The 24667-nt window shown below is 56.6% G+C and overlaps 1 protein-coding gene across 2 annotated transcripts in view; it reads left to right on the top strand.

Moving 5' to 3' along the window:
• The first annotated feature begins 5717 nt into the window (after nt 1-5717).
• The window catches only part of STK32C (serine/threonine kinase 32C), a 72393-nt gene continuing 53443 nt past the window's right edge, over nt 5718-24667 (top strand). For both annotated transcript variants that reach the window (XR_008438190.1, XM_053984191.1), the window contains exon 1: nt 5718-5853. Coding sequence is in view for 1 of the 2 variants with exons in the window: in XM_053984191.1 (XP_053840166.1) it covers nt 5769-5853 (85 nt within the window). In the remaining variant the exon portion in view is untranslated. The remainder of the gene's footprint in view (nt 5854-24667) is intronic.

Below are 24667 nucleotides of genomic sequence, written 5' to 3' on the forward strand. Positions count from 1 at the left end.
CACACAATTAGGCAAGGGAAAGCGTTACAGCACAGAGAAAATGAAGCAGGATACATATTTGATACTGCAAAAGGCAAAACAAGCAACTGAAGTACTGCACTTACCTCAGCAGCGTGGGAGGAGGGAGCTGGGCAGGAGGGAGGCAGCACTTCCATCACACTTGGGTTCAAGCACCTGCTGGGAAAGGCCCTGCAGTGCCCCGGGGCTGCTGAGAGGTGTGAGCCTGCCCCTGCCAGCTTCTTCAGACCTTGCCTTCACTGCACCAGCCCTGCTCCTGCTGCCCGTGCCCACGGCAGGTGAGCACAGAACCAGGGAAATTTGGGCTGGGAGGGAGCCCAAATCCCACCCAGTGCCAGCCCTGCCATGGCAGGGACACCTCCCACTGTCCCAGGCTGCTCCAGCCCCAGTGTCCAGCCTGGCCTTGGGCACTGCCAGGGATCCAGGGGCAGCCACAGCTGCTCTGGGAATTCCATCCCTGCCAGGGAACAATTCCCAATTCCCAATCTCCCACCCATCCCTGCCCTCTGGCAGTGGGAGCCATTCCCTGGGTCCTGTCCCTCCATCCCTTGTCCCCAGTCCCTCTCCAGCTCTCCTGGAGCCCCTTCAGGCCCTGGCAGAGCTCTGAGCTCTCCCTGGAGCTGCTCCTCTCCAGGGGAGCATTCCCAGCTCTGCCAGCCTGGCTCCAGCCCTGGAGCAGCTCCGGGGCCTCCTCTGGATCTCTCCAGCAGCTCCAGGTCCTCCTGCCTTTGGCCCCAGGGCTGGGGCAGCTCTGCAGGTGGGCTCTCACCTGGGGGGCAGAGGGGCACAATCCCCCAGCACAGGTGCAGTTCTGGGATGCCAGGGCCGTGTCTGGGCCGTGCCCAGCACCCTCAAGTCCTCCTTCCCAGGGCTGCTGGCCATCAGCCTGCTGCTGATTTGGGATTCCCTGGCCCGGGGCAGGGCTTTGTGCTTGGCCTTGCTGAACTTCAGGAGGTGCCCAAGCCCCAGCTCTCCAGCCTGTCCAGGTCCCTGTGGATGCCCCATCCCTTCCCTCTGGGTGTGGCCCCACTCTCAGCTCAGGGTCACTCTCAGTGCCTCTGTCCATGTCTCTGGGACACTGAACCGTGCCCGTCCCAGCCCCACTCCTCACTGGGTTCCACTGGGACACAGGAGCCTCGATCACACCTTTGTGTGGGACCATCCAGCCAATTCCATATCCACTGAGTGCTCCATCCATCAAATCCCTGCCTTCTAACACAATTTATTGGTTAACTGTGGTGGTGTTAAAAGACTTTGAACAGCTGGCTCCGAGTCATTACTATTAGCATCTTTAAAAATAGAATTGGCAGTATTTACAGAAACACTAATGATAGGAAAATATGTGAAATTTCCCTCTTATGTAATGTTTATTGAAAGAATTATGTGTTCTGTTAGAGGGACTTTTAAAAATAAACATAGGCTTTTCTCTGTAGGCTTTCTTCTTGATGAAGAAGGCATGTGAATTTTGGGAATCACAGTAATATTCCTGTCATCATCTTAAACATGTTGCAATTACAGCCATTATGTCCAGGACAGGGCTTTTTAAGGAATTTAATATCATGGTATCTTGCCCCCCGCCTTGTTTCTATGCCCAAATTAGGAGTTTCTCACAGTATTTGCCTCCTTTGCAGTTTTGTGATAATTGGTGGTATTTTTGTTCAGAAACCGCTTCATCAGCTCTCTGAGACCAGATAACCATGAAGAACATAATGCTGCTTCAGGCAGTTCTATTTCTATTTACACTGGTTTTATTCAGGATAACTTCACTGATACCAGGGAACCTGATCCTGATTTTCCTGAGGAGAAAATTGTAATCATTTTGTGCCACCAGAAACACGACAGAATGAGAACTGTAATAGCTCCCAGTAGGGTACAGCATAACAAGGAAAACTCCAGGATCCGTGCTGCTTAATTGAAATGTGAGATTAACAGTGCAAGTTTAAATATTATCTTCAGTTTCCCTCATCCTAATTTTGACACGATATAAAATATGCAGCTCATAATGCTTGGGAATGAGAATGATCAGTCACTCCACAAAGAAGACTCATTCACTTGCAGAACAGAGGCATTTGAGAAAAGTGGGATGAAATAATAACTGATACAAATACTTTGATTAAAATAACAATCCAGGAATTTAATAAAGAATTTATTTGGCTTTATCATGTCTTCCAGTTAAATGAATGCACATTGACTTTGCCCGTTGAATGTCAGTGGATTTTGGTGATGGTTCTGACTGGACAGAGAGTGAGTCTGGCTCAGCATGTGCAATTCTGTAAGGCTGGAGGTGATTTCATGGCTGGCGAAGTTGAAGAAAACCTTTATCTCTTGGAATCTGTGGGGAAAGAGTGAATACACAAAAGTGAAGGTGGATGGGAAAAGACAGAGTCTCCCAGAGGTGCGGATGGTGGCTGTGCCCTTTGGCAGGCTCGGCTCTCAGGCAGGTGGAGCCCTGCGGTGCCAGCTCCCCTGCCCAGGGCTGCCCCAGCACGGACCTGCGGGCTGGCCAGCGGCCACGCTCTGCTGGTGGTCCGGCACCGGGAGCTCGGGGAGCCGGGAGCTCGGGGAGCCGGGAGCTCGGGGCGCCGGGAGCTCGGGGAGCCGGGAGCTCGGGGAGCCGGGAGCTGCAGCCCGGAGCCCCGGCCGGGCTGCTCCGGCCCCTCCCCGCACACCTGGCAGCCGGCAGCTGTGGAGGGCTGGGGCACTGCCCGCTGCCACCGCAGCAGCTCTGCTTTCCTAAGGTTCTCTCCTGCTTTCCTAAGGTTCTCTCCTGCTTTCCTAAGGTTTTCCCCAGCTTTCCCGAGGAGGAACAGAACCTTCTCGCAGCTTATTTGTCTTTTGTGATCTAAGCAAACCACCCAATCTGCTGAAATGCTCACAGCTGCCAGGACTGCCAGACACGCACAGAGTATCCCCAGGACTTCCACTGGTAAAACGCCTGATTGTCTCTTCCTAAAATGTAAACCACCAAACAAGACTGGAAAACAAAGAGGAAAAACTGAAAAAAAAAAGGAGTTATGGACTCTCAGTGTTTTCAAGGACAGCCTGTTCCCAGTTACCCCTTTGGCCACCCAAATTGCACGTTTGCCCCTTGGAGGTGCAGTCACAGCTACAGCCAAAGATGCTTGAGGAATAAATTACTGTGAAAGTCAGCTTTTATTTAAACTCCCTCATTTCAAACACAAAGTGGTTCTCTGTTTCCCTGGAGACCGGGATATGTAAGAAGGCAGAATTTTCTCTCCATTTCCCTTTCCTACACTGGACCACTGTAGAGCAGGGTTTGGGTTTTCCTTTTCCCCTCCCTCAGGACTGGCATCAGTTATGACAGGTCATTTTCCTCAGGTGACTGGAGTTGTGTCACTGAGGTGGTGACCTGTGCTGACTCCCGACATGCAGGTGTTGCTGAGGGGATCAGCATCTTTTGCTGCACGTTCCTCGCTGGGTTTAAAATTGGTGTCAGACACGAGTGCTCAATGAACAGAAAGGGAGCCCCTTTTCGAGTTCTTGAAGTAGAAAATGATTACAATTAAAATGAACATAATTCTGCTATAATAATGGAACACTGAAAAAAACAAAAAAAACTTACAAGATCTTTTTTTTGTCTCTGACACCTGCTTAGGAAGGTAAAACCACTTACTACGCTGCTCAATGAAGAATAAATTGAACAAACCCTTGTTGCATTATCTGCCTCTGCACGGGGAAAGGAATCAGGAGATGGAGTGGAAGGAAACCCCCCTCTGGCATGAGGACAAACACATCCTTATGTCCCAATCCTATCTTGAAAATTTATTGGGAAAACACTGACTCTGTGCTCTGGATTTCATTTTCCAAATATTAGTGGAGAATGAGAAAGAAATGACAACTGACTGGAGCTGTTAGATGGCATCTTTCATACTTTTCCTACAGAATGTAAAGGCAGGAGAAAGGAAGGAGGAAAGCTGATAGCTCAGAGATTCACAGTGTATTCAAACGCAAACCTATACCTAAACAAAGCTAAAATTACTGCCTTGTGTAAAAGTGTTCTATCTTTTTATTTGAGAGCAAATTCTTTCTGATTTTTCAAAGAAATACTCTTTGAGAACTATTCTTTGCCTTCGGAAAACTGTTCTTAAATGATACCTTTCCATTCTAATCCTTTTACAACTTCCAGGCTCCTTGAAATAATGATTGCCTCCTCACACACATTCTGTGAGGAGCACAATAACTGATGTATCCATTTCAGAACATGCTGGGAAAGAAAACAGCATCAATTTTAAATGAAAACTTGGGAAACAGCATCTCAGGAAGCACGGAAGTACTGCTGCTGTAACAGCTGTGGTCTACTGGCTCAAGGGCTGTCCCTTGCCATGCCGTTTCTGGCGTGGTCTGCTGGCACTGAGAGTTGTTTCTGAGATGCTTTTCATCAGCCATTCCACGAGACATTCCAGCTCAGCAAGCCACGGAAACCCAAGTCACGAGCATGCTCCAGCTCAACAGTCTCATGAGCTTTAGCAAGACCGAGTGCTGGGGCTCCGCCGGGACTGGGGCAAACGCTGCTCTCAGTGCGGGCTGGGGGCTGAGCAGGTCGGGAGCAGCCCTGGGAGAAGGAGCTGGGGTGCTGGTGGGCGAGAGCTGGCCATGGCCCAGCTCAGGAGCCAGAACTCCTCCTGTGCTGGGCTGATCGCCCAGCGTGGGCAGCAGGGCAGGGGGGATTCTGCCCCGCTCAGGTGAGCCCCCACCTGCGGAGCTGCCTCCAGCCCTGGGGACGCCAGCACATCGGCTTTTTGGAGCAAGTCCAGAGGAGGCCATGGAGATGGTTTGAGGGACGGAGCACCTGTCCCATGAGGCAAGGCTGAGAGAGCTGGGGTTGGCCAGCATGGAAAATAAAAAGCTTTGTGGCGACCTAATCGCGGCGTTCTAGTGTCTGGAGGGGGCCAACAAAAAGGATGGAGAGAGACTGTTTACAAGTGCCAGGACAAGGGGGGATGGCTTCTCGTGAGCTCCGATGTCGGCAGTGAGCCCAGGGACCGACGCAGGATGAGCGGTGTGCTCTGGCACGGACACGCCGAGCGCGGACAGGCTGGGCTGCGCCGCAGCGCGGTGGCGGCTCCTGCCCGCGCGGTCTTTGCCAGCGAGATTCAAATAACGGGGCCGGGGACACCGGGCCGGGCGGGGCTCGGCGCGGGGAGCCGCGGGGGCCGGTACCGCGCCCCCGGCCTCGGCCCCGGCCCGGAGCGCCGCCCTCGGCACGGCCGCGGCCGCAGCCCCGCGCCCGGGATGCGGGCGGGGCCGGGAGGCGCATCCCGGCCCGCCCCGCTCCCGCCCCCGGTCCCGCTCCGCCCGGCCCCCGGCCCCGCTCCACCCCACTGCCCGCATCCCCCGGCCCGCTCCGCCCCACTGCCCGCATCCCCCGGTCCCGCTCCGCCCCACTGCCCGCATCCCCCGGTCCCGCTCCGCCCGGCTCCGCTCCGCCCGCATCCCCCGGCCCGCCCCCGGCTCCCGGCTCCGCTCCGCTCGCCCCGCTCCGCCCGCCTCCCCCGGCCCCGCTCCGCTCCCCCCGCTCCGTCCCCGCCCCGCTCCGCTCCCCCCGCTCCGTCCCCGCCCCGCCGCGCCGTGGCCGCCGCGGGCAGCGGGCGGGAGGCGGCGGCGCCGGGCGCTGCCATGCGGGCGGGCGGCGCCGGGGCGCGGGGCGGCTGAGGGCGGCGGCGGGGCCGGCCGCGGGAGCCGCCGGGCCGGCGGAGAGAGGCCGCAGGGCATGCCAGCCGCCCGCCCCGATGTTTCACTGGAGCAAGTGGAAGAAGAGGATGGGAGCGAGCGCCTCCTCCTCCAAGAGACCCGTCTTCGACGAGAGGGAGGACGGTGAGTGAGGACCGAGATGCTCCGGGGTGCCCGCCTTGCCCGGGATGCTCTGCCCTGCCCAGCCCGGATGTCCAGCTCCGAGGCACTCTGCCCTGCCCTGCCCTGCCCTGCCCGGCCCTGCCCTGCCCTGCCCGGCCCTGCCCCGGCGGCGCCGTTGCCGCGGTGCCCCGGTGCCCAGCCCGCGGTGCCCTGTCCCGGGGTGCCCAGCCCGGGGTGCCCAGCCCGGGGCGCCCTGTCCCGGGGTGCCCTGTCCCGGGGTGCCCAGCCCGCGGTGCCCTGTCCCGGGGTGCCCTGTCCCGGGGTGCCCAGCCCGCGGTGCCCAGCCCGGGGTGCCCAGCCCGCGGTGCCCTGTCCTGGGGTGCCCAGCCCGCGGTGCCCAGCCCGGGGTGCCCAGCCCGCGGTGCCCTGTCCTGGGGTGCCCTGTCCCGGGGTGCCCAGCCCGCGGTGCCCTGTCCCGGGGTGCCCACCCCGCGGTGCCCTGTCCCGGGGCGCCCTGTCCCGGGGTGCCCAGCCCGCGGTGCCCAGCCCGCGGTGCCCTGTCCCGGGGTGCCCAGCCTGCGGTGCCCTGTCCTGGGGTGCCCAGCCCGGGGTGCCCAGCCCGGGGTGCCCAGCCCGCGGTGCCCAGCCCGGGGTGCCCTGTCCCGGGGGCCGAGCTGCCCCGCCCGGCACTGGGGGCTGCGGCGGGGGCCGTGCCCGGCTGCGGGGGTCCGGCCGTGCGTCGCCTCCCCGCAGGACGCAGGGACTCTGCCCACGGCCACCCCACGGGCACGGGGCAGCCGCCGTTAAAACGGGGGATGGGAAGGGAGCAGTTCAGCAGCGAAGTTTCGGTTCGTGCACGGACAGCCCCGCTTGGACCGAGGAAGGGCCAAGTGCCGCCGGCATCAGCACCCGGGCACTGCTGCCCGTGCAGAAAGCTGCTTTGGGGTTCTTCCCAAAATACAAGCTGGGGGGGGGGGGGGGGCGGGGGGGGGTTGTGTGTGTTTAGGAATACGCCGTGAAATACCACCGCTGCATTGGAAATCTCGGGTGCAGGGTGAAATTTCGGAGGAGTAAAGGGAGGAAACTTTGACTGTGGGTGGGGGAAGAGTCGGGAGAGCCATCGGGCCAGCAGGCGAGTGCCGGGTGGCCGGGGCACTCCTGAATGCTGCGTTGGCCCTGTGGCACCAACCAAGCGCACACGAAAATCCCTGGGGCGGGGGGGGTTGCTGAATTGTGCACTGGATAAACCTGGAGTTAGATGTGTTAGTCTGGGTCTGAGTGCAGTGATGTGAGGGTCGGGGTCTGCTGAAATTCCCTCGATGAGGGGACCACACCTGTCTGTGCTGCTCTGGCAGCTGATGGGTTAAATCAGGCAAACTTTTCCTGGCACCAGAGCTGGTTATTTCTCCAACACGTTTTTATTAGCAATTCACACTGAGCAAGCCGAGTAAAGACACTTAAATCAGAGGCTTCGCTGCAATTACATTCTGAAAACAAATTTTTTTCTGAGAGGCTTTTAATTCTACCCTGAGCCGGTGTGCAGCCAGCCAGGGTGGGTGAGCTCTGCAGCCGAGTGGCTACTGACAGGAGCCTGGGAACACCTTCCAGGTACTTTCAATCAGTGCTTTCACTGTGTCCCAGTTATTGGCACATCGCTTCCTTGATATCTCCTGCTTTTCCATAATTCCTTGTTAGAGTGTGCTCAGAGCAATTACAGTGTTGTTCCAGTGAACTCATATTTACTGTCATGGCACGGTTGCTATGGTGATCTCCTAAGACATCCCAATAACTTCCTTAGATAAAGAAGCCAGCTGATACTTGGGTTTGTGTGTGACATAATGTGGAAGACTTACCAGTGACAACAATATAATGAGAAATCAATTAAAAATATAAAAAGGACATACATTTGGTATGTCAAATTTTGCCCATACGTGGTTCCTTGTGATGGATCTCTGCACAAGGATGAGCCTGACTGCTGAAATCCAGCAGATAATCCCTGATAATTTCACCAGGGTGTATGTGAATAGAATGTTAGTGTTTATTGTGGTCACTGATAACACAACCAATACTAAAATCATACTCCAAATCTTGCAGACCTTGCAGTCTTTGTCCCTGACTTCCTGGGGTCTGGTTTTGGGACGGCATTGAGTCAGTGGTTCCTGTCACAGCGCTGTGGCTGCGGCAGCGCACGGGGGATGCCCTGGGGGTGAGCAGTGATGTGTTTGCTCTCTCTTGGTGTGAAACACCTGGCTCCAGAGGGCTCTCCGCTGCTTACCCCTCTGTTAAGAATTGCCATTTCTCCTCGGCCTGCACCTGTGCAGCCCCAGCTGCTGCTGGATCTCCTCTGGACCAGTGCAGGAGCTCCTGTCACACCGCTCTCTCAGGAGGGCCACGGCTGCTGCTGTCCTTGGTGGGATGTGTGGGTTGAGCTCTGAGTCTGACTCCAAGGGTAAATTTGGTGTTCCAGAGTATGTCCTAAGGACCTTCTCTCAACCCTCTCCACTTTTTCAGCATCTTTTCTGTCAGTGCTTGGCTGGGCTTGCTCTTTGGCAGAGATGGAAGCTGGTGCTGGTTCAGGCGCTGCGTGGGGCTGGCTCCTGCTCCAGCCAGGGCCAGGGCGATGTGGAGCTGGGCTCTGGGGAGCCGTGCCCAAGGGACAGCTGTGCTGCTCCCTGCTTGCTTCCCTTCCTGGCCGCTGTGGTGTCCCCATCCCCCCATTCAGGAGCCTTCCCGTGCCGTGGTGCCAGGTTCAGGTGTGCTCAGGTGTGCCTGGCGCTGTGTGTTGGGCACAGCACACCCGTCCGAGCCCGTGGGGCGCCCCGCCTGCTGCAGCGTGCACACCGTGCTGCTCCCTGCTTGCACACGCAGCCCGCCAGGGATTTCTGGGCGTTCCACAACTGGGGTTCAGCTAACAGGAAAGCTGACTGTGAAAGGACAGTGCCCGGGTGTTTGCGTGTGCTTCCAGGGAGCCCTGGCGTGGCGGAGATGGGTTTCTCTGGCTGGGGGAGCCGCTCTCCAGCTGGTTCCAGTCCCACAGAAAAGCAGGCAAGCTGCACATCCATCAGCTGGGAGGGAGTTCCAGCCTGGCCAGCTGGAGATGCTGCCCAGGGATGCCTTTGTGAGAGCTCGGTTTTGGTGAGGTGCGTTGTACCCTGTTCATGAGCAGAGAGAGTTAATGAATGGAGGGGACGGAGAAAAAACAAAGGGGAAAAGTATGGGAAGAAGAAAACAAGGCAAAAGTACAGGAGGGCTGCAGGGTGGAGCACTCAGAGTTGTGTGCTGGAGTAAGGTGGGCTCAGTGAGCTGGAGTGAATTGTAGCGGGATTGTGGGTTCTGCATTGGGCTGTTTGCCATCAGGAGAAACACACCCTTGTCTGCAGGGACTTTTCAGGGTTTGTTATTTATACCTGCAAGGATTTTTTAAACAGCTGCTCACTCGAGGAGTGGGTTTGTTCTCCAGCCCCACAGAAGGGTGGGCACTGCCTGTGTGCTGGCTGAGACACGTCTCTCTGTGCAGGGCACGGGGCACTGGGGTGTCTCACAGAATCACAGAATCCTTTGGGCTGGAAAAAGCCTCCAGGATCATCGGGTCCAAGCTGTGCTCTGAGTGCCACGTCCAGCCCTTCCTTGGGCACCTCCAGGGATGGGCACTGCAACCCTCCCTGGGCAGTGCCAATCCCTGACCCCCTTTCCATGGGGAAATTCCTGCTGATCCCACCCTGAGCCTGCCCTGGCCCAGCCTGAGGCCGTTCCCTCTCCTCCTGTCCCTGTTCCCTGGAGCACAGCCCGACCCCCCCGGCTGTCCTCTGTTGTCAGGGAGCTGGAGAGCAAGAGGAGGCACAAAAGTCATGAGGCTTGTTTGTCATTTGGGCAGGAATTTTGCTGTTGTTCTGGGAACCAACTAAGCAAGTTTTATTGACATCTCCCATCTTTTTAGAAGAAAAAAAATTTTTTTTTTTTAGATTTATTTTTTATACCAGGTGAGGAAAATCTGTAATTGTGAAGCCAATGGGAATGTTTCGACCTAGATATCTGAAAACTGCTCAGCAGAGTTGTTGGACTCGGGCACCGGGGCTGAGCAGGAGGAAATACAGGGCACACTTAGTGCTATTAGCATTGCCCACAGTTGTGTTCCATGAGAGAGGGGGAAACCACAGCAAGATTTATCTCTCTATGCCATTATGTCTGAAGAGGAATTTCAAGAGTGCCTTTTGGATGTGGTTTCTCCTGAATCAAAGTGGTTTACTAAAAAAACTGTGTGTAAATATACATGAGAATCTGCGAAGCCATCTGCTGCTTTGTGCTTTGCTGTGCCTCTCCTCGCTGACACGAGGCGAGTGGTCCCGGGTTCCTGTCCGTGTCCTGGTGCTGAATTAGTTTTTTCTGCTGATGTGCAAGGTTGTAATGGTGCAGCCCAGTGACTTTCATCGTGATTAGTATTTTGTCTTAATCACTTTTCCCCCCAGCTCTAGTTTGATTCTGCCAGAATGCAGATGGTGTTTTGTAAGGGGGTCAGGTGCAGGCGCCTGTGTTTATCCTACTTGCATCGAAATCAACTTTTAAGCATTTTCCAGTTGTATAGCTGGTGAAGCTCTCCCAGTAAAGCAGCCTGGCTGTGGGAAGTGAGTGCTCAGGGCTGGCCCGGCTCAGGTGCAGTGTCCGCGGGTGTCGTGTGCTGTGTCCCCTCTCGGGGAGCAAGCTCAGATAACACTGGGGAGAGGCAGCAGGCTGGGGCTGGGGGCTGAAAGGCAGCGGCAGGAGCAGGCAGCAGCGCCTGGGGCTGTGCGGGTGTGCGGGCTGTGTGAATGTGCAGGGTGTGCAGGTGTGCAGGTGTGCGGGCTGTGCGGGAGTGTGGATGTACGGGATGTGGGGGTGTGCAGGTGTGCGGGCTGTGTGAATGTCCGGGCTGTGCGGGATGTGTGGATGTGCGGGATGTGCGGGTGTGCGGGCTGTGCGGATGTGCGGGCTGTGCGGGCTGTGTGAATGTCCGGGCTGTGCGAATGTGCGGGATGTGCGGCTGTGCGGGCTGTGCGGGATGTGCGGGATGTGCGGCTGTGCGGGCTGTGCGGGCTGTGCGGGTGTGCAGCCGTGCGGGTGTGCGGGGCCGTGCTCGCTCTGCGCTCTGGCCGCGTGTGTCGGCCCGGGGCCCCGGGAGCCGCTCGGCGATCGGGCTCGGAGCTGCCGGGCGGGGAGCGCTGCTCCCGGAGCTGCGCTTGTGCGGGCAGCCCTGACAGCCCTGCTGCCGCCTCTCCGGCTGTGCCTTCTGCCGAAGGGCCGGGCTCCGGGCACACGCGGGGCTGCGCACCCCGCGCTGCCTCCCACCGCTCCCATCCCGCGGCACGGCCCCTGGAAACGGGCGAGGAGCTGCGAAACCTGCGGGAGCCGCTTCGAACGGTGCCCGTGTTCACATCGGTGCGCTGCAGGCGTGGGGGCACGCAGCGGGACCGAGAGCGGGCAGCCCAGCCCAGCCCAGCCTGGCACAGCCCTGCCCTGCCCAGCCCAGCCTGGCACAGCCCTGCCCAGCCCAGCCCGGCCCAGCCCAGCCCTGCCCAGCCCAGCCCAGCCCAGCCCAGCCCAGCCCAGCCCAGCCCAGCCTGGCACAGCCCTGCCCAGCCCAGCCTGGCACAGCCCTGCCCAGCCCAGCCCAGCCCAGCCCAGCCCAGCCCTGCCCAGCCTGCCCAGCCCAGCCCAGCCTGGCACAGCCCTGCCCAGCCCAGCCCAGCCCAGCCCAGCCTGGCACAGCCCAGCCCAGCCCAGCCCAGCCCAGCCTGCCCTGGCTGCCCAGCCCAGCCCAGCCTGCCCAGCCCAGCCCTGCCCAGCCCAGCCCTGCCCAGCCAGCCCTGCCCAGCCTGCCCAGCCCAGCCCAGCCCAGCCCAGCCCAGCCTGCCCTGGCTGCCCAGCCCAGCCCAGCCTGCCCAGCCCAGCCCAGCCCAGCCCAGCCTGCCCTGGCTGCCCAGCCCAGCCCTGCCCAGCCTGCCCAGCCCAGCCCAGCCCAGCCCAGCCTGGCACAGCCCAGCCCATCCCATCCTAGCCCAGCCCTGCCCTGCCCAGCCCAGCCCAGCCCAGCCCAGCCCAGCCCAGCCTGCCCTGGCTGCCCAGCCCAGCCCTGCCCAGCCCAGCCCAGCCTGCCCAGCCCTGCCCTGCCCAGCCCAGCCCAGCCCAGCCTGGCACAGCCCAGCCCAGCCCAGCCCAGCCCAGCCTGCCCAGCCCTGCCCTGCCCAGCCCAGCCCAGCCCAGCCTGGCACAGCCCAGCCCTGCCCAGCCCAGCCCAGCCCAGCCCATCCCAGCCCTGCCCAGCCCACCCTGGCTGCCCCCGCGTCCTGCAGCCCCTCCGGGAGCCTGTCCCGCCCGGGGCTGCTGGGGCAGCTTCGGGCAGCTCCCGGACCCGCTGTCCTTGTCATCTGCCCCGCGCCGCTCAGGGCTTCAGTCCTCGCAGGGTGGCGAGCTGTTTGTGTTCCTGCCTTTACTTCCCCTTCTATGGCAGTGAGATGTCCGACATTCTCCACGGCTTTTCAGCTTGGGATTCCTCCCCATAACTTTTTTGTTCCAGGGGTTGGGACCTTCAGGGAAACAAGGGCGTGCTGCCAGACAGTCAGAGGTTTGGGGGAACAGGGACGTGGAAGGATGGGGAGCACAGCCTGACCTCCCTAGTTCTGTGTCCTTCACCTCTGGGGGAGCCCAAACCCTTCTGGCCGGGTTTGTGACAGGTCTGGGGACATCCTGCTGTGCTGCTGGGAGAGGGACCTGGGGGACAGATCCGAGGATCAGGAAAAGTTTCTCTCTCTCTTCTGAGGTGATCAGTGCCATAAACCACGTGCTGGTCTTGGGGCAGCTAGCACGGCCTGGCTGTGTCCCCTGGTCCCCTGGCTGTGTCCCCTGGTCCCCTGACCATTGTCCCTGCTGCTGCTGGCCATGCTCCTCACAGAACCCGGCTCTGTCACCTCAGCTGGGCAGGGCTTACAAGGCCTGGGCAGGAAACGCTGCCCTTTTATTGGAAATCTATGGTCTAGTGCCCGGAAAGGCAGCTGTAAAATCCCAAATACTACTTGTTTGGGGTCAGATACAGATGTGTTAAGCTTCCATGCTCTGCACACCACTGACTAGAGTGTTCCCTGCCCAGACTGCAAGGAGAACTTTTCCCATAGCCTGACTTTCATGGCTGTGGCTTGGGAGCACAGATGCCTTCCCTGATATTTAAACACAAGGGAAAAAAGCCTTTCTGTATTATCAAAGTGGTAGCTAAGTAAGTAAGCGGGGGGAGGAGGGAGTGGGAATTGCAAGGAGGTGTCAGCAAAGCTGTGTTCAGCATTGTCAGCAGGGCTTTGTTCTGGCTGCCCCGGGTCTGGGGTGCTTTGCCCCTCCATGGGCTCTGTGTCCCCGGCAGAGCCACTGCCCCTCATTCCTGCCAAGCACAGAAAGCTTTTCTAGGCATGAAGCTTTGCAGTGTGCCAAGTAATGGGGAAATAGGTTAAATCCTGGGAATTCAGCAATTTCAAGTCATGGAGGTGTGTGGTTCCACGGCAGTATCGGGGTTACTGCTCAGAGCTGTTTAATGACTGTGCTGAGCCTCTCCACCCTGCTGGCCGTGGTCCCTTCGCAGTAGTGCTGGCACAAGTCTCAAGAAAAGCCATTCTCGAGGGGCTCACGTGTCTGTGGGAGACCTGAGGAGAGGAGATCGGGGTGAAATGAGTCCTCAGGGCAGCCGAGACTGTTCTCATGGAGCTGGAGTAACGGAAAATAAACACAACAGCAATTTGAAGGACATTTGATGGATAGGGAGGGACAAGGGCAATCAAGGAAAAGTCACTGGAAGTACCATTCAAGTGAAATATTAGATCAGATTAATACTTGGTCTATTCTGTGGAGGCCACAGTCCTCATGACTAGCTTGGAATGGGCTTCCTGTGATTTGGGAATAACATGCAGGAGCACGTGGCTGGGATCTGCCCACCTTCCCCCCGTGTCCCCGGCGCTGGCGTGGTGACCTTCCCAGCAGGGCTGGCATTCCCCGGTGCTGCAGCTGTGCTTTCTGGTCCCAGGACGTGGAGCTGGTGGAGAGAGCAGCAGGGGCAGCTGCGGCCAGGAGAGCCGTGCTGGCTGCGGGGCAGCACAAGGTCACCTCCTGCCGTGCCCGCTGGAATGGCAGTGGGCAGCACCCGACAAGGAGAACCTTCCCAGAAATGAGGAAAGCTGCTCTCTTTGCAGTTTGGTACTCTCACCATCTCCCACTGGGGTGCTGAAGTGGTGAAGCAGCTGCCTGGGCTCTCGGTGTGTCGCAGTAGGGGAGCAGGGGTGTGGAGCTGGGGAGAGCCTGCCTTTCCTTCTAAATATTGCTTTATTTCCTGTGGGAATGCCTGGGATGGAACATTGCTCGCCCCAGGGGCGTTGTGCCCTGGCTCAGGGCTGGCTTTGCACCCCCCGTGGACTCAGGGCAGTCTCTGTGAGCTGGACTCGGACAGGGGATGTTGCTGAGCCCGTTGTTCGTGGCAGCCTGGCATGAACGAGCAGGGCTGACTTCTCCACTCCTTTCAGTGGAGCTGCTCTCCAGCGGGGAGGGCAGGGTCCCTGGGCGGGCTGTGAGCCTCTCGTGGCTCTGGGGGCTGTTGAGGTGCATGTCCACACCTGCCTGCACACCCTGTCCCGGGCCACCCCGGTACTGGTGGCTGACAGCTGCCCGTGTGGGCTGTGGGGTCCCAGGTTGGCACGGGGAGCGTGGCAGGCTCAGGGGGGTGTCCCTCCCAGTGTGGTGTGTGCCAGCACCTGCACAGGTGTGTGCCAGGGAGGGGACCCGCGCTGGCTGGGCCTGGCTTGCTGCTTATCTCCTGAAGTAGTGTCGGGACAGCCGGGGAGCGGCTCAGCTTCTCTGCACAAGGGAAGAGACATCAGCGTCCTCTTTCCCTCTGCCACTGCTCTTCAGCAATTCAATTGCTTTTGGTGACAGTTATGGAAAATTAGAAGTGCTTGGGAAGTGTGGGAGCCGTCTCTGAGCACTGCCAGGCAATGAGGAGTGACAGTGTGACAGAGTGCGAGCGTTGACGTGTTCATTTACATCTCAGGTGCTGTTCAGGGCTCTCCCAGTTCCTGGGGTGCTGAGGAGAAGCAGGCACTCAGTGATGTTCAGAATTATGTGCCTTGCTGCTTTGCCTGTGCCCATGAATCCTTACAGGCTGATGGTTAGCCCTGCTGTGTAATTAAATTAAATTAAATTAAATTAAATTAAATTGCAATGTAATGTCTTTATAGCTTTGCTGATGTTTCTGGAAGCTGATCAATTTCATCTCTTAGTCCAGAAAATACCTTTTCTTGGTTCTGGTGGCTCCAGCAGAGAGCTGGTGGGCCCCTAAGGCTGATGATGCCCGAGTGACTTTCAGGGTAACCTGCAAAGGGCTGTACCAGCACAGTTACCTTATTGTCCAAATTTGCATTTGGTTACAGCTGAGCTGCCCAAAGATACAAGTGATATTTTGTATTTATGTGGATAATATGTGCATTGGAGCCCTGCAGAAAGTGCCCAGAGTGCCTCTGAAGCAGAGTGGGGAGGGCAGGAGTGAGGCTGTGGGAGCACTGCAGCTACTGCTGTGTTACTTTGGGTCTCCATCCCTGCCTGAGCTCTCTTTGCTCTGGAAAAAAGAATTATTTCTCCTTTTCATTATTTCTCCTGACCATAACCCCCTCCTACCCTCCGAGAAAGAAAATGCACAACTCAACAAAAGTTGCCATCACTGCTTAAAATACCGGGGTGTGATTTGTGTCCTGGGATTTTAGAGGGATCACGTGGTGGCAACAAAAGGCCATCAAATGAGTATGTCACATATCCAGGGTGGGGAAAAAAGCAAAGGAACAGGGAAACTTGGTAGAAGCTGGGAAGAAACTTAGATTGAGAATGACCTGTCGGAGTGTTTGGGAGCCCAGGAGCTGAGGCACTCCCAGCAGCAGCAGAGAACAGCATCGGGGAGTAGGTGGGACAGTCTGCAGAAGGCACGCTCTGGTTCCTTGCAGAATTCCTGTGGTCTTCATTCTGCTGTCTGACACAGGTCAGAGAGGTGGGCTGGGCAGGCTTGGGCTGGAGCTCAGCTTCCTCCTCTGAGCAGGCAGCTCTCCGTGAGGATGAGGAGAAGCATTTCTGGGGGAGGGTGAGTGTGCTCTGGGCCCTGCTGGTGGCTGGACACCACCACCACACTCAGTGTTCCACTGTCAGAAGGATGTAGGGTGTAGGATGTAGGGTGTAGGATGTAGGGTGTAGGATGTAGGATGTAGGATGTAGGATGTAGGGTGTAGGATGTAGGGTGTAGGGTGTAGGATGTAGGGTGTAGGATGTAGGGTGTAGGATATAGGATGTAGGATGTAGGGTGTAGGATGTAGGATGTAGGATGTAGGATGTAGGATGTAGGGTGTAGGATGTAGGATGTAGGATGTAGGGTGTAGGGTGTAGGATGTGGGATGTGGGTCACCTCCTGTGCGAGGGACGTGGCCCGTTAGAGTGCCCTGTGAAACAAGTGTCACAGAGTCCACGGGAGAGCCACGCTCTGCACCTTGGCTTTTTGTGCACTGGTTCCAGTCTCAGCGGGAACTGGCAGGCAAGACCAGCCAGCAGGGAACACAGAAAATGATACACATTATGGTTGGATTGTTTGCACTGCTGGAAAATGTGCTTTATGCTTCACAGAAAATAGGGCCAAAGCTTGGTCCCAAATAATTTGCACTCTGAAGGCTCAATGCTGCATATGGGAAGCACATGAATAATTCATACACATGCAAACAAGCCCCATGATTTCATATTCAGGCCTGATTCTAGGTTTGCTCAGAACTTTGAACTGGTGTGGATTAGTGGCTCTTCCAGCACAGAAGAGGCTTGGCAGGAGCTTCAGCATGAAACAATCTGCTCTCCTGGCTGGTTGTGTGTCTCCTTGTGTGTCAGCCCTGCTTGGGAGGACTGGCCAGTGGCTCTGGCTGTGTCCAGAGCTTGGTGCCTCGAGTGCCTGCTGAGCCTGGGGACACGCTGGGCTTCCTTCCATACACTCTCTCCTGTAACCAGCCCCAGAGGTTTTGGGGAGAGCTGGCCCACGTGGGTGCAGGCTGCTGCTGTGAGCTCGGCACGAAGCTCTGAGCTCCCCGAAGTGCAGGCAGGAGCTGTGCCTGGTCAAGGAGGGGCTCGTGCTGCGGGGAGAGGTGTGGGCACGGCGGCAGTGGGCAGTACCGGGGCTGGCAGCAGCAGTGCTTCGGGGTGTGTGAGTGAGCCTGGCTCACCCCTCCAGCAGGCACTGCTCCATCCCGGGCTCTCGGGAGCGCTGAGGTTTGGGAACAGCTGGACAGACAGCACGGGGGGCTCTGGGTGAGCCGAAGGGCACAGAGGTGCTCACGTCGGGGTGCTGGCAGTGGCACTGTGCGGTGCTGCTCGGCCCCCCTGGCTGGCCCTGGCTCCCCGAGCTCTGCTGCAGGAGCCAGAGCCATGAGCCACGGGCCAGCTGCCTCGAGCTGTCAGCTCCTGCTCCAGCACCAGCACGGGCTTTGCCATGGTCCCTCGGGAGTGCCCTGGAAAGCAGGGACAGCCCTGTCCCCAGGAGCTCTGTGGCCACTCTGGTGCAGCGTGGGGCGAGTGCAGGGCCAGGGCACTGGCAGGGGCTGCTGCTCTGCTCCACTGGGCTTTATTCCATGTTAAATGGAATAAAATGCTCCACAGCAGGAGCATCGCAAGCAGGTGTCAAAACAAGCACAGCTGCAGCGAGGCAAACTTGGGGATTGATTAATGAATACTTTCAGCCTGTTGTGTGTTTCTCTACATGGCTTTCTGATGTAAAGATCAATCTGTGAATTTATTTAAAAAATAGCAGGTTTCTTTTAACTAGAACAAATTGCCTCTGTTTATCAAAAGGCTGAGTAACATCAACAAACAGTTCAGTCTGTGTTGCCCCTCAGCACTACTTGGGAAACCATTTTAGTTAGTGCTCCTTCTGGCCCTGGTTTGGATTTTTCCATGCTCTTAGCTTGGCATCTCCAAAGGCACCCCTGCCTCCCCCGCTGCTCTCTCCAGAGGCCACTGTGCTCCTCGTGCTCTCTGTGCTGAAGTGGGGTTTTTCCATTGCCAGCTCTGCTCTTGCTCTCTTGCCGAGGCTGTTGTTCCCCGGGGTTTGCTCTGTGGGTGTCCCAGGGCGGGTGGCGGGGGGCAGACGGGTGGCCCTGGTGCCCGGGGTCAGAGCTGGGGATGCTGAGCCAGGACAGCCCCAGGCTGTGCCCGGGCAGCGCGCCCCGAGGAGCTCAGGGTGAGCAGGGGGCTCTCCCCAGGGCCAGCCTGCCCCCTGCAGCCCCCATGGTGCCCACCCCAGCTGGAGGGGAGGGCAATGCCCCGCTCCCCGTGCTGCTGCCAGCCTGGCTTCCCTCTCCCTGTGGGCGAGCCTCTGCCAGAGATGTTCTTTCTCTCCGGAGCGAGTTGCACATCGCTGTGCTCCAGAGGATTTCTTATCACAGAAGCAGGATGTCTGCTCTCCCCGGAGAATTTGAACTTGGTGAATAATTCTGTTTGACATCTGCTGTGAATTTGGGTCTGCTCTCTTCTTGTGGAGTCGAAATGGATCCTGGGTGGTTGTGGCCACCCGTCCTGCAGGTGCAGGTGGGTCAGCCCAGTTCCTGTGAGCTCTGGTGAGGTCTGCCCGTGGAGTGAATCTGTTCTGACACCTCCAGAAGAAAGAACAGAAAAAAGGCTTCTTGTTGACTGCAGGGAGCACCAAAGGGCATCACTGCTCCCACCTGGGGTCAAGCAAAATATCTTCAGGTATTCACACTCTCTTGTGGTTCTTTTTTTCCTTCCCAGATTTACTGTCGTTGCCAGCACGTGTCAGTGATGCCCTCTCACTCACACTGTCTTGCTCCTAGTTTTTCTTTCTTTGCCCAAAGAGCCTCTTCCATTGCCAGAGCTGTGGGAAATGCCTGCCCAGCTCAATGAGTGGCAGAGGACAGACCTGCATGTGGGGACACCGGTGGTCCCAGAGACACCAAAGCGCTGTTGGTGCTCTCCAGCCCCGGGCCCGTGGCTCCTGGAGCTGCTGGTGGTGCTCAGCCTGCCCGGGGCCCTTGGGCTCCCTCCTGAGCCCCTGGTGAGCTGCTGCCCCCGTGTCTCTTCAGCTGAGTTTCTGACAGGAGGGAGGGCCAGGGCAGAAGCAGCTTTTCCACAGCCCTTCAGCTGCTGCTGCAGCAGCTCTGCCGACCAGCACATCCACTGATCCCAGCCAAAGGTATTTTGGGAGCACGTCTGCTGCTCACGAGCCTCTGGGACAAAGATAGGACCGTGTGCCTGAAATAGCACCCTGGAGCCTGCACACCCCACCAGTGGCTGCTCTCGAGAGGGAAATCCAGAGTTTGTTTTCAAGTCATCATCACTGTGTTGACAAGGCTGTCGTGAGGAAAATGGTCTCAGCTGGGAATGTCTGAATTAAGTCCAAGTGCAGCGTACACACACTCAGTGCACACTGCTCACCGCCCGCTGTGGGCACAGAAAGGACTCCTGCCCTTGGAACAGGTGTTTCACACAGAATCCCTGGGGCTGGAAAAGCCCTCCCAGCCCGGGGAGTCCCAGCTGTGCCCCATCCCCACCCAGCCCCTGGCTCTGAGTGCCACCTCCAGGGATTCCTGGTACACCTCCAGGAATGGGCACTCCAACCCTCCCTGGGCAGCTCCAAGGCCTGAGCACCCTTTCCAAGCCGTGGAGGAGGTCGTGGTGGAGGATGTGCATTCATCAACGTGCCCATGTTAAAAACCACAGCCCCAAACCAGACATCAGTATATCTTCACGGTGCTGATCCATCCAGTTGCCAAGAAATGGGCATAGCTGCCAGTTCAGCTCTTTTTCAGCAGATTTTTTTCTGCTCTTTTTGATTTTCTCTTTGGTGCTCCAGTGGTGTGAAATGCTGCAGCAGAGACCATCCTTCAGTGCAGTGTGTGCAGCAGTGCTGGAGTGCTAGAAAACAAGGAAATGGCATTTTGAAATGAAATGTCTCTGCTGTTGCAGCTCTTGCAGCTCAAATGCAACATGGCTGGTGCACAGTTTGACTTTTTGGTGAATTTTCCCAGTGTTCTGGTAGCTCTCAGCAGCCCCAGTGACACAGCAGGAGGAACAAGACTGTCTTTCATGACTCACGATGAATTTGCTGGTGTGGCAAGTAGTAAAAGGCTCTTTTGATGGAAAACCAGAAGCAGCTGATTGTAGAAAATATTCTTGGGCTCTCTCTGTTACAAAGAGTTGTTGTCCTAGGGCTGTTACATATTGTAGTAAACTGCAATGCTTCTGGATAGGTTTGGGAAAAGCAGTGATGATCAGGAGACATAAAATAAATGATGGAATAGGTGATATCAAAGAGAATGAGGTAGGTTGTTCCCCAAAAGATCTGTGCTTGTCTCAGACCTCTTAAACCCTGTCGTGTGATTTAAAAAAAAGGGATTGCTGAATTCTGTCTTGTTATCAACAGTTTTAAGTTCTCACTTAAAAATGCTTGTGTGTGATCCATCACACACTGGTTGTTGCAGTGAGCCCAGCAGTTTTGTCACAATGCCTCGCTGTTTGCTGCTGCCTAGAACACAAAGTTAAACAAGATGTGGGTGGCTCCTTTTCCTCTCTGCCCTGAGCAGCTTTTGTGGCTCTCCTTGGGTGCACAGAAAAAACCTGCCAGGTCTGAAGGCTTCAGTTACCTGTGGTGACTGGATTTAATGTGGCTCTTTCTTGGAAAAGTGTTCTTAATTATTAATATTGCTGGGTTTTTTCTATTAATTAATGTTTTAAGTCTTCCAAGCACAGTGTCAGGGCCTTCCCAAGTGCTGTGGTACTGAAGGTAGCCATGGTCTGTCTGCTCTGAATGTCCTTGTGATCTGTTTCCTGATCTTTTAGCACAAAGCCCTGTTGTTTTCCCTTCTCCCGGGTGGCTCCTTCCCCGCAGGACGCAGTTGTGCAGTTGCAGGAGGGTGGGATAAGGTTACAGCATGAAAAAGTGCATTGGATTTCACGTCAGCAGCTGGTGCATGTCTAGGATGACTCGTGCTGCTCGTTATTCTCTGCATTTCCATAGCAACGGGACGGGCAGGTCGGGGCCAGGCCGGTGGGGGTGAGGGCAGGGTCCCCTGTGCCACCGCAGCCCTGGCACCGGGGACAGGCTGGGCTGTCACAGCACAGCTCTGCCCGTCTGTGCACGGCCACCCACTCGTTGTGCTCTGGTTTCCCTGAGCAGGCTGCAGCCCTCCTTACCTTTCTGTAAGCCTTTACCTTTACCTTACCTTTACCTTACCTTTACCTTTATTTTACCTTTACCTTTGCCTTACCTTTCCCTTTCCCTTTCCCTTTCCCTTTACCTTTACCTTTCCCTTTACCTTACCTTTACCTTTGCCTTTACCTTTATTTTACCTTTACCTCTACCTTACCTTTATCTTCCCTTTCCCTTTCCCTTTCCCTTTCCCTTTCCCTTTCCCTTTCCCTTTCCCTTTCCCTTTCCCTTTCCCCTTCCCTTTCCCTTTCCCTTACCTTTACCTTACCTTACCTTTACCTATACCTTTACCTTACCTTTACCTTTACCTTTTCCTTTTCCTTTTCTTTACCTTTACCTTTATCTGTATTTAACTTTACCTTACCTTACCTTTACCTTACCTTACTTTTACCTATACCTTTACCTTTACCTTTGTCTGTATTTAACTTTACCTTACCTTTACCTTACCAGCCCCTTCGGCCGGGCTGCCTGCAGGCCCAGGAGCGAGGCTGTGCACTCAGACGTCTCTGGGTCACTGACCAGCAGCCCTGTCTCTCTCTCCCCCGGGGCCCCTCGATTCTCCCCGTTTACCCGCACACCAGCAGGTCGTTGTCTGTCTCCGCAGGCGGCAGCCGAGGCAGAGCAGAGCCCCCTCCAGGGAAGGAGGTCCGTTCTCCCCTCTGCCCCTGCGAGGACAGAAACCCTCTTGCCTGGCTCGCCGAATGAAACGCGGATGAAAAATCAAAACCCCACAACTCCTGTAAAGATCTGTAGGGACGGTATGTTTATTTCAGCGCTGGGTGCATGTGAGGGATCGTTCCTGTGGACGTTCTCAGTTCAGTCAGAGAGAAAAGGAGAGGTTTCTACCAGGCTGGGCCTAGGAAAGAGTTTGAAAGGAATGTAAATAATTCTCTATCTCTCTTGTTGTTCACATTGTTTATAGATATGTTCTACCACTGTGCATCATTCACAGCGCAGCAATGGCGTGAGATGTTTTTACTTTAAGACCGATGAAATTGGTCTGCACGATGTTCTCTATAAAAAGAGCGGTGCATTTGAAATAAATCAGTTCTCTTCTTGCCTTCAGACTTGGAGTCTCTTTCGTTCCCGTCCTGCCTTAATGGTGACATGTTCCCCTTCAAAGGACATGCGTGCCCCTGAGGACCCTTGATCTTTTTTTATTACTCCTTACTAGTTTATATATGTATAGAATTTTACAATAGGTTCATGCATATTTATTCTGCTGATTTTGCATTATACTTGTAGATAGTTAACACTTGTAACTAGTTTTTTATCAGAAAGTATAGAAAGAACTCCTACCCTGTCTGCTTTAAGGTTCGAAGAGCTTCTCTTATCTCTTATCTCTTCAGTTTGGAAATTCACTTTTTTTCTCCTCAGCTGAGGCACTTTTACTAGTGTTGCAGAGTTACCAGACTAAACAGCATATTTTACTTATGCTAGCAAGCTCAAAGCTGCACATTTCACTTAAATCTAAATAGATTTCTACCTTGTTAAAATTTCACTTTGTTTCACCTGCTCCAAGTGACATCCCTGAGCCACCATCTCCAGGTGCGCTCCTAGAGCACCTGCCAACGGGGGCCAGCTGGGCAGGAGCAGCTGCTGCTGTCCCTGGGTGTGCCATGACAGATGTCATTGTCCCCACTGCCCCGTGGGCCCGGCAGCGCTGGCACAGCCTGGCAGCTCCTGGAACCCAGAGCAGAGCCTGGAGCCTGCCCTCCCGCAGTCCTGGGGTGCTCGCCGTCACAGCTTGGCTGTTGCTGTATAAAGAAATCGCCGGTTGTTTCCGAATTTATCCTGTTAGTGGCACAGAGCATAAAGAAAAATAGCAGCAGGGAACGGGCCTTGGAGGCAGGGAGCGGTGAGGAGCGGGCAGCGGGGCTGTGCCCGGCTGGCCGGGTGCTCTGCTCTCCTCTCTCTGTTCAGTTCCCGAGGCTGCCGGGTCACCCCTGTGTGTGTCTGCACCCCAGACACCCTGCCCTGGGTGCCTGGCTCGGGCTTGAGCAAAGCACAGTATTGTAGGATTTTGAAAGGAGCAAGAGGGTGAGCGAGGCGCTGCTGAGAGGGCAGTGGGGCGTGGGATGTGGCCCTGCCACGGGCAGGCAGGAGCAGAGCCGTGTGCCAGGGGGAGCTGACGGCCCCTGCCAGGTTTCGGGGAAGCCACCCTCAGGTTTCACTAGCACACAGATGGTGCCAATCTCCTTGGCCTTGGCCAAGCTGGATACAGGCAGGATTCTGTCCGGAGCTGTGGGTGTGTCTGACCAGTGCTCGGCGTGTCTGACCAGAGAGCCTCTTCTCTGCCACCAGCCACAGCCTTCTCACTGCGTGGGGAAAGGTCACATCTGTAACTGCAGCCAGGAGTAATCATTAAACACAGGACGTTACCTGTGGCGCCACAATTACAGACATTGGCAGAAGAAGTAATTCTTTTCTTTAGGATGGCGGTGTACCATGGATGTCCCTATCTGGACAGGTTCCCTTTCTGGCCCTCAGGTGTCCCCAGCCTGTCTCAGGCTGGTGTTCTCACGAGGATCTGCTGTGAGGAGTGTGACTGGGCTGTTCTGACAGACCCAATGTCAGGTTTCCCACGCGTGACCCAAGTGGGAGCTCCGTTCCCCAGGATTGTTTTTAAACCTTTCAGCGAAGCCCCACTGCCTGCAAGTTCTTTGTGTCTGAGCACGATGCAAATGCAGCACAAGGTCTGCTGCAAAGTAGGTCTCTACACGGTGTTTGTTGGTGCTGGGCTCGAGTAGAGCTGTGCAGTGTTGTCAGATCCATGCCCTACATACCTCAATCCCTTCCTGTGGTGCTTCCAGGGGGATGTTTGGTCCGTCAGGATGTGGTACACCTCTGCCTGCAGGTGAACTCCTGCTTGTTTTGCTGGCTCTGAGCGCAGAGGGGTTTGCCCAGGGGGTCCCAGCACAGCCCAGCAGCGATGCTCATGCTCAGGCCATGTTGGTTTGTCCTGGGTGGTGAGTGTCCCTTTGGGTCACAGCGTCCTCTCTTTAGGCACGTGGGTGTCAAGGTTTGACTGAGGAGTGGCAGTGACCCATTCCTCTGTAGGGACCACCTGCTGCTCTGGGCTGGGAGCCCCAGGCTGTGCTGTGCCCTCATGCTGGACTTGTGCTGCCCACCTCGGGCACCAGGAGCACGTGGGGTGTCCTGCTAGGCACCCCTGCAGCCAGCGTGCTGGGACATGAACTGGGGCAAGAGGGAAAGGGAGAATGGTCCCTGCTTCTGCTGTTGGAGCTTCTGCTGCTTTTAGACTGATCACTTCATGTGGTTCTAGACTCGTCCCTCTGACACTGGGGCTCTCCCAGTGCCGTGCCCCGGCTGCCCACTGCATCTCAAACCTCTGTGTGTGTCCAGCCTGGGTGGTTGGCATTGCCTCGGGTGGTGCTAAGGGGTCAGTGTGCCCCAGGAGGGAGACACACACAAACCCTCCTCTGGCTGCCCCTCTGGGAGCCCAGTGGCTGCCCGGGAGCGGCGTGACCGGCGGGTCAGCACCAGGGAGCTGGTTTGGTGCCACACAGACCCAAGCACCTGGCTGAGATCCCTCCTAATTAAAGCACTCTGTGTTTGGAGGGCAGCGAG

Source organism: Vidua macroura, chromosome 8, assembly GCF_024509145.1.
Source record: "Vidua macroura isolate BioBank_ID:100142 chromosome 8, ASM2450914v1, whole genome shotgun sequence".
Classification (NCBI taxonomy): Eukaryota; Metazoa; Chordata; class Aves; order Passeriformes; family Viduidae; genus Vidua; species Vidua macroura.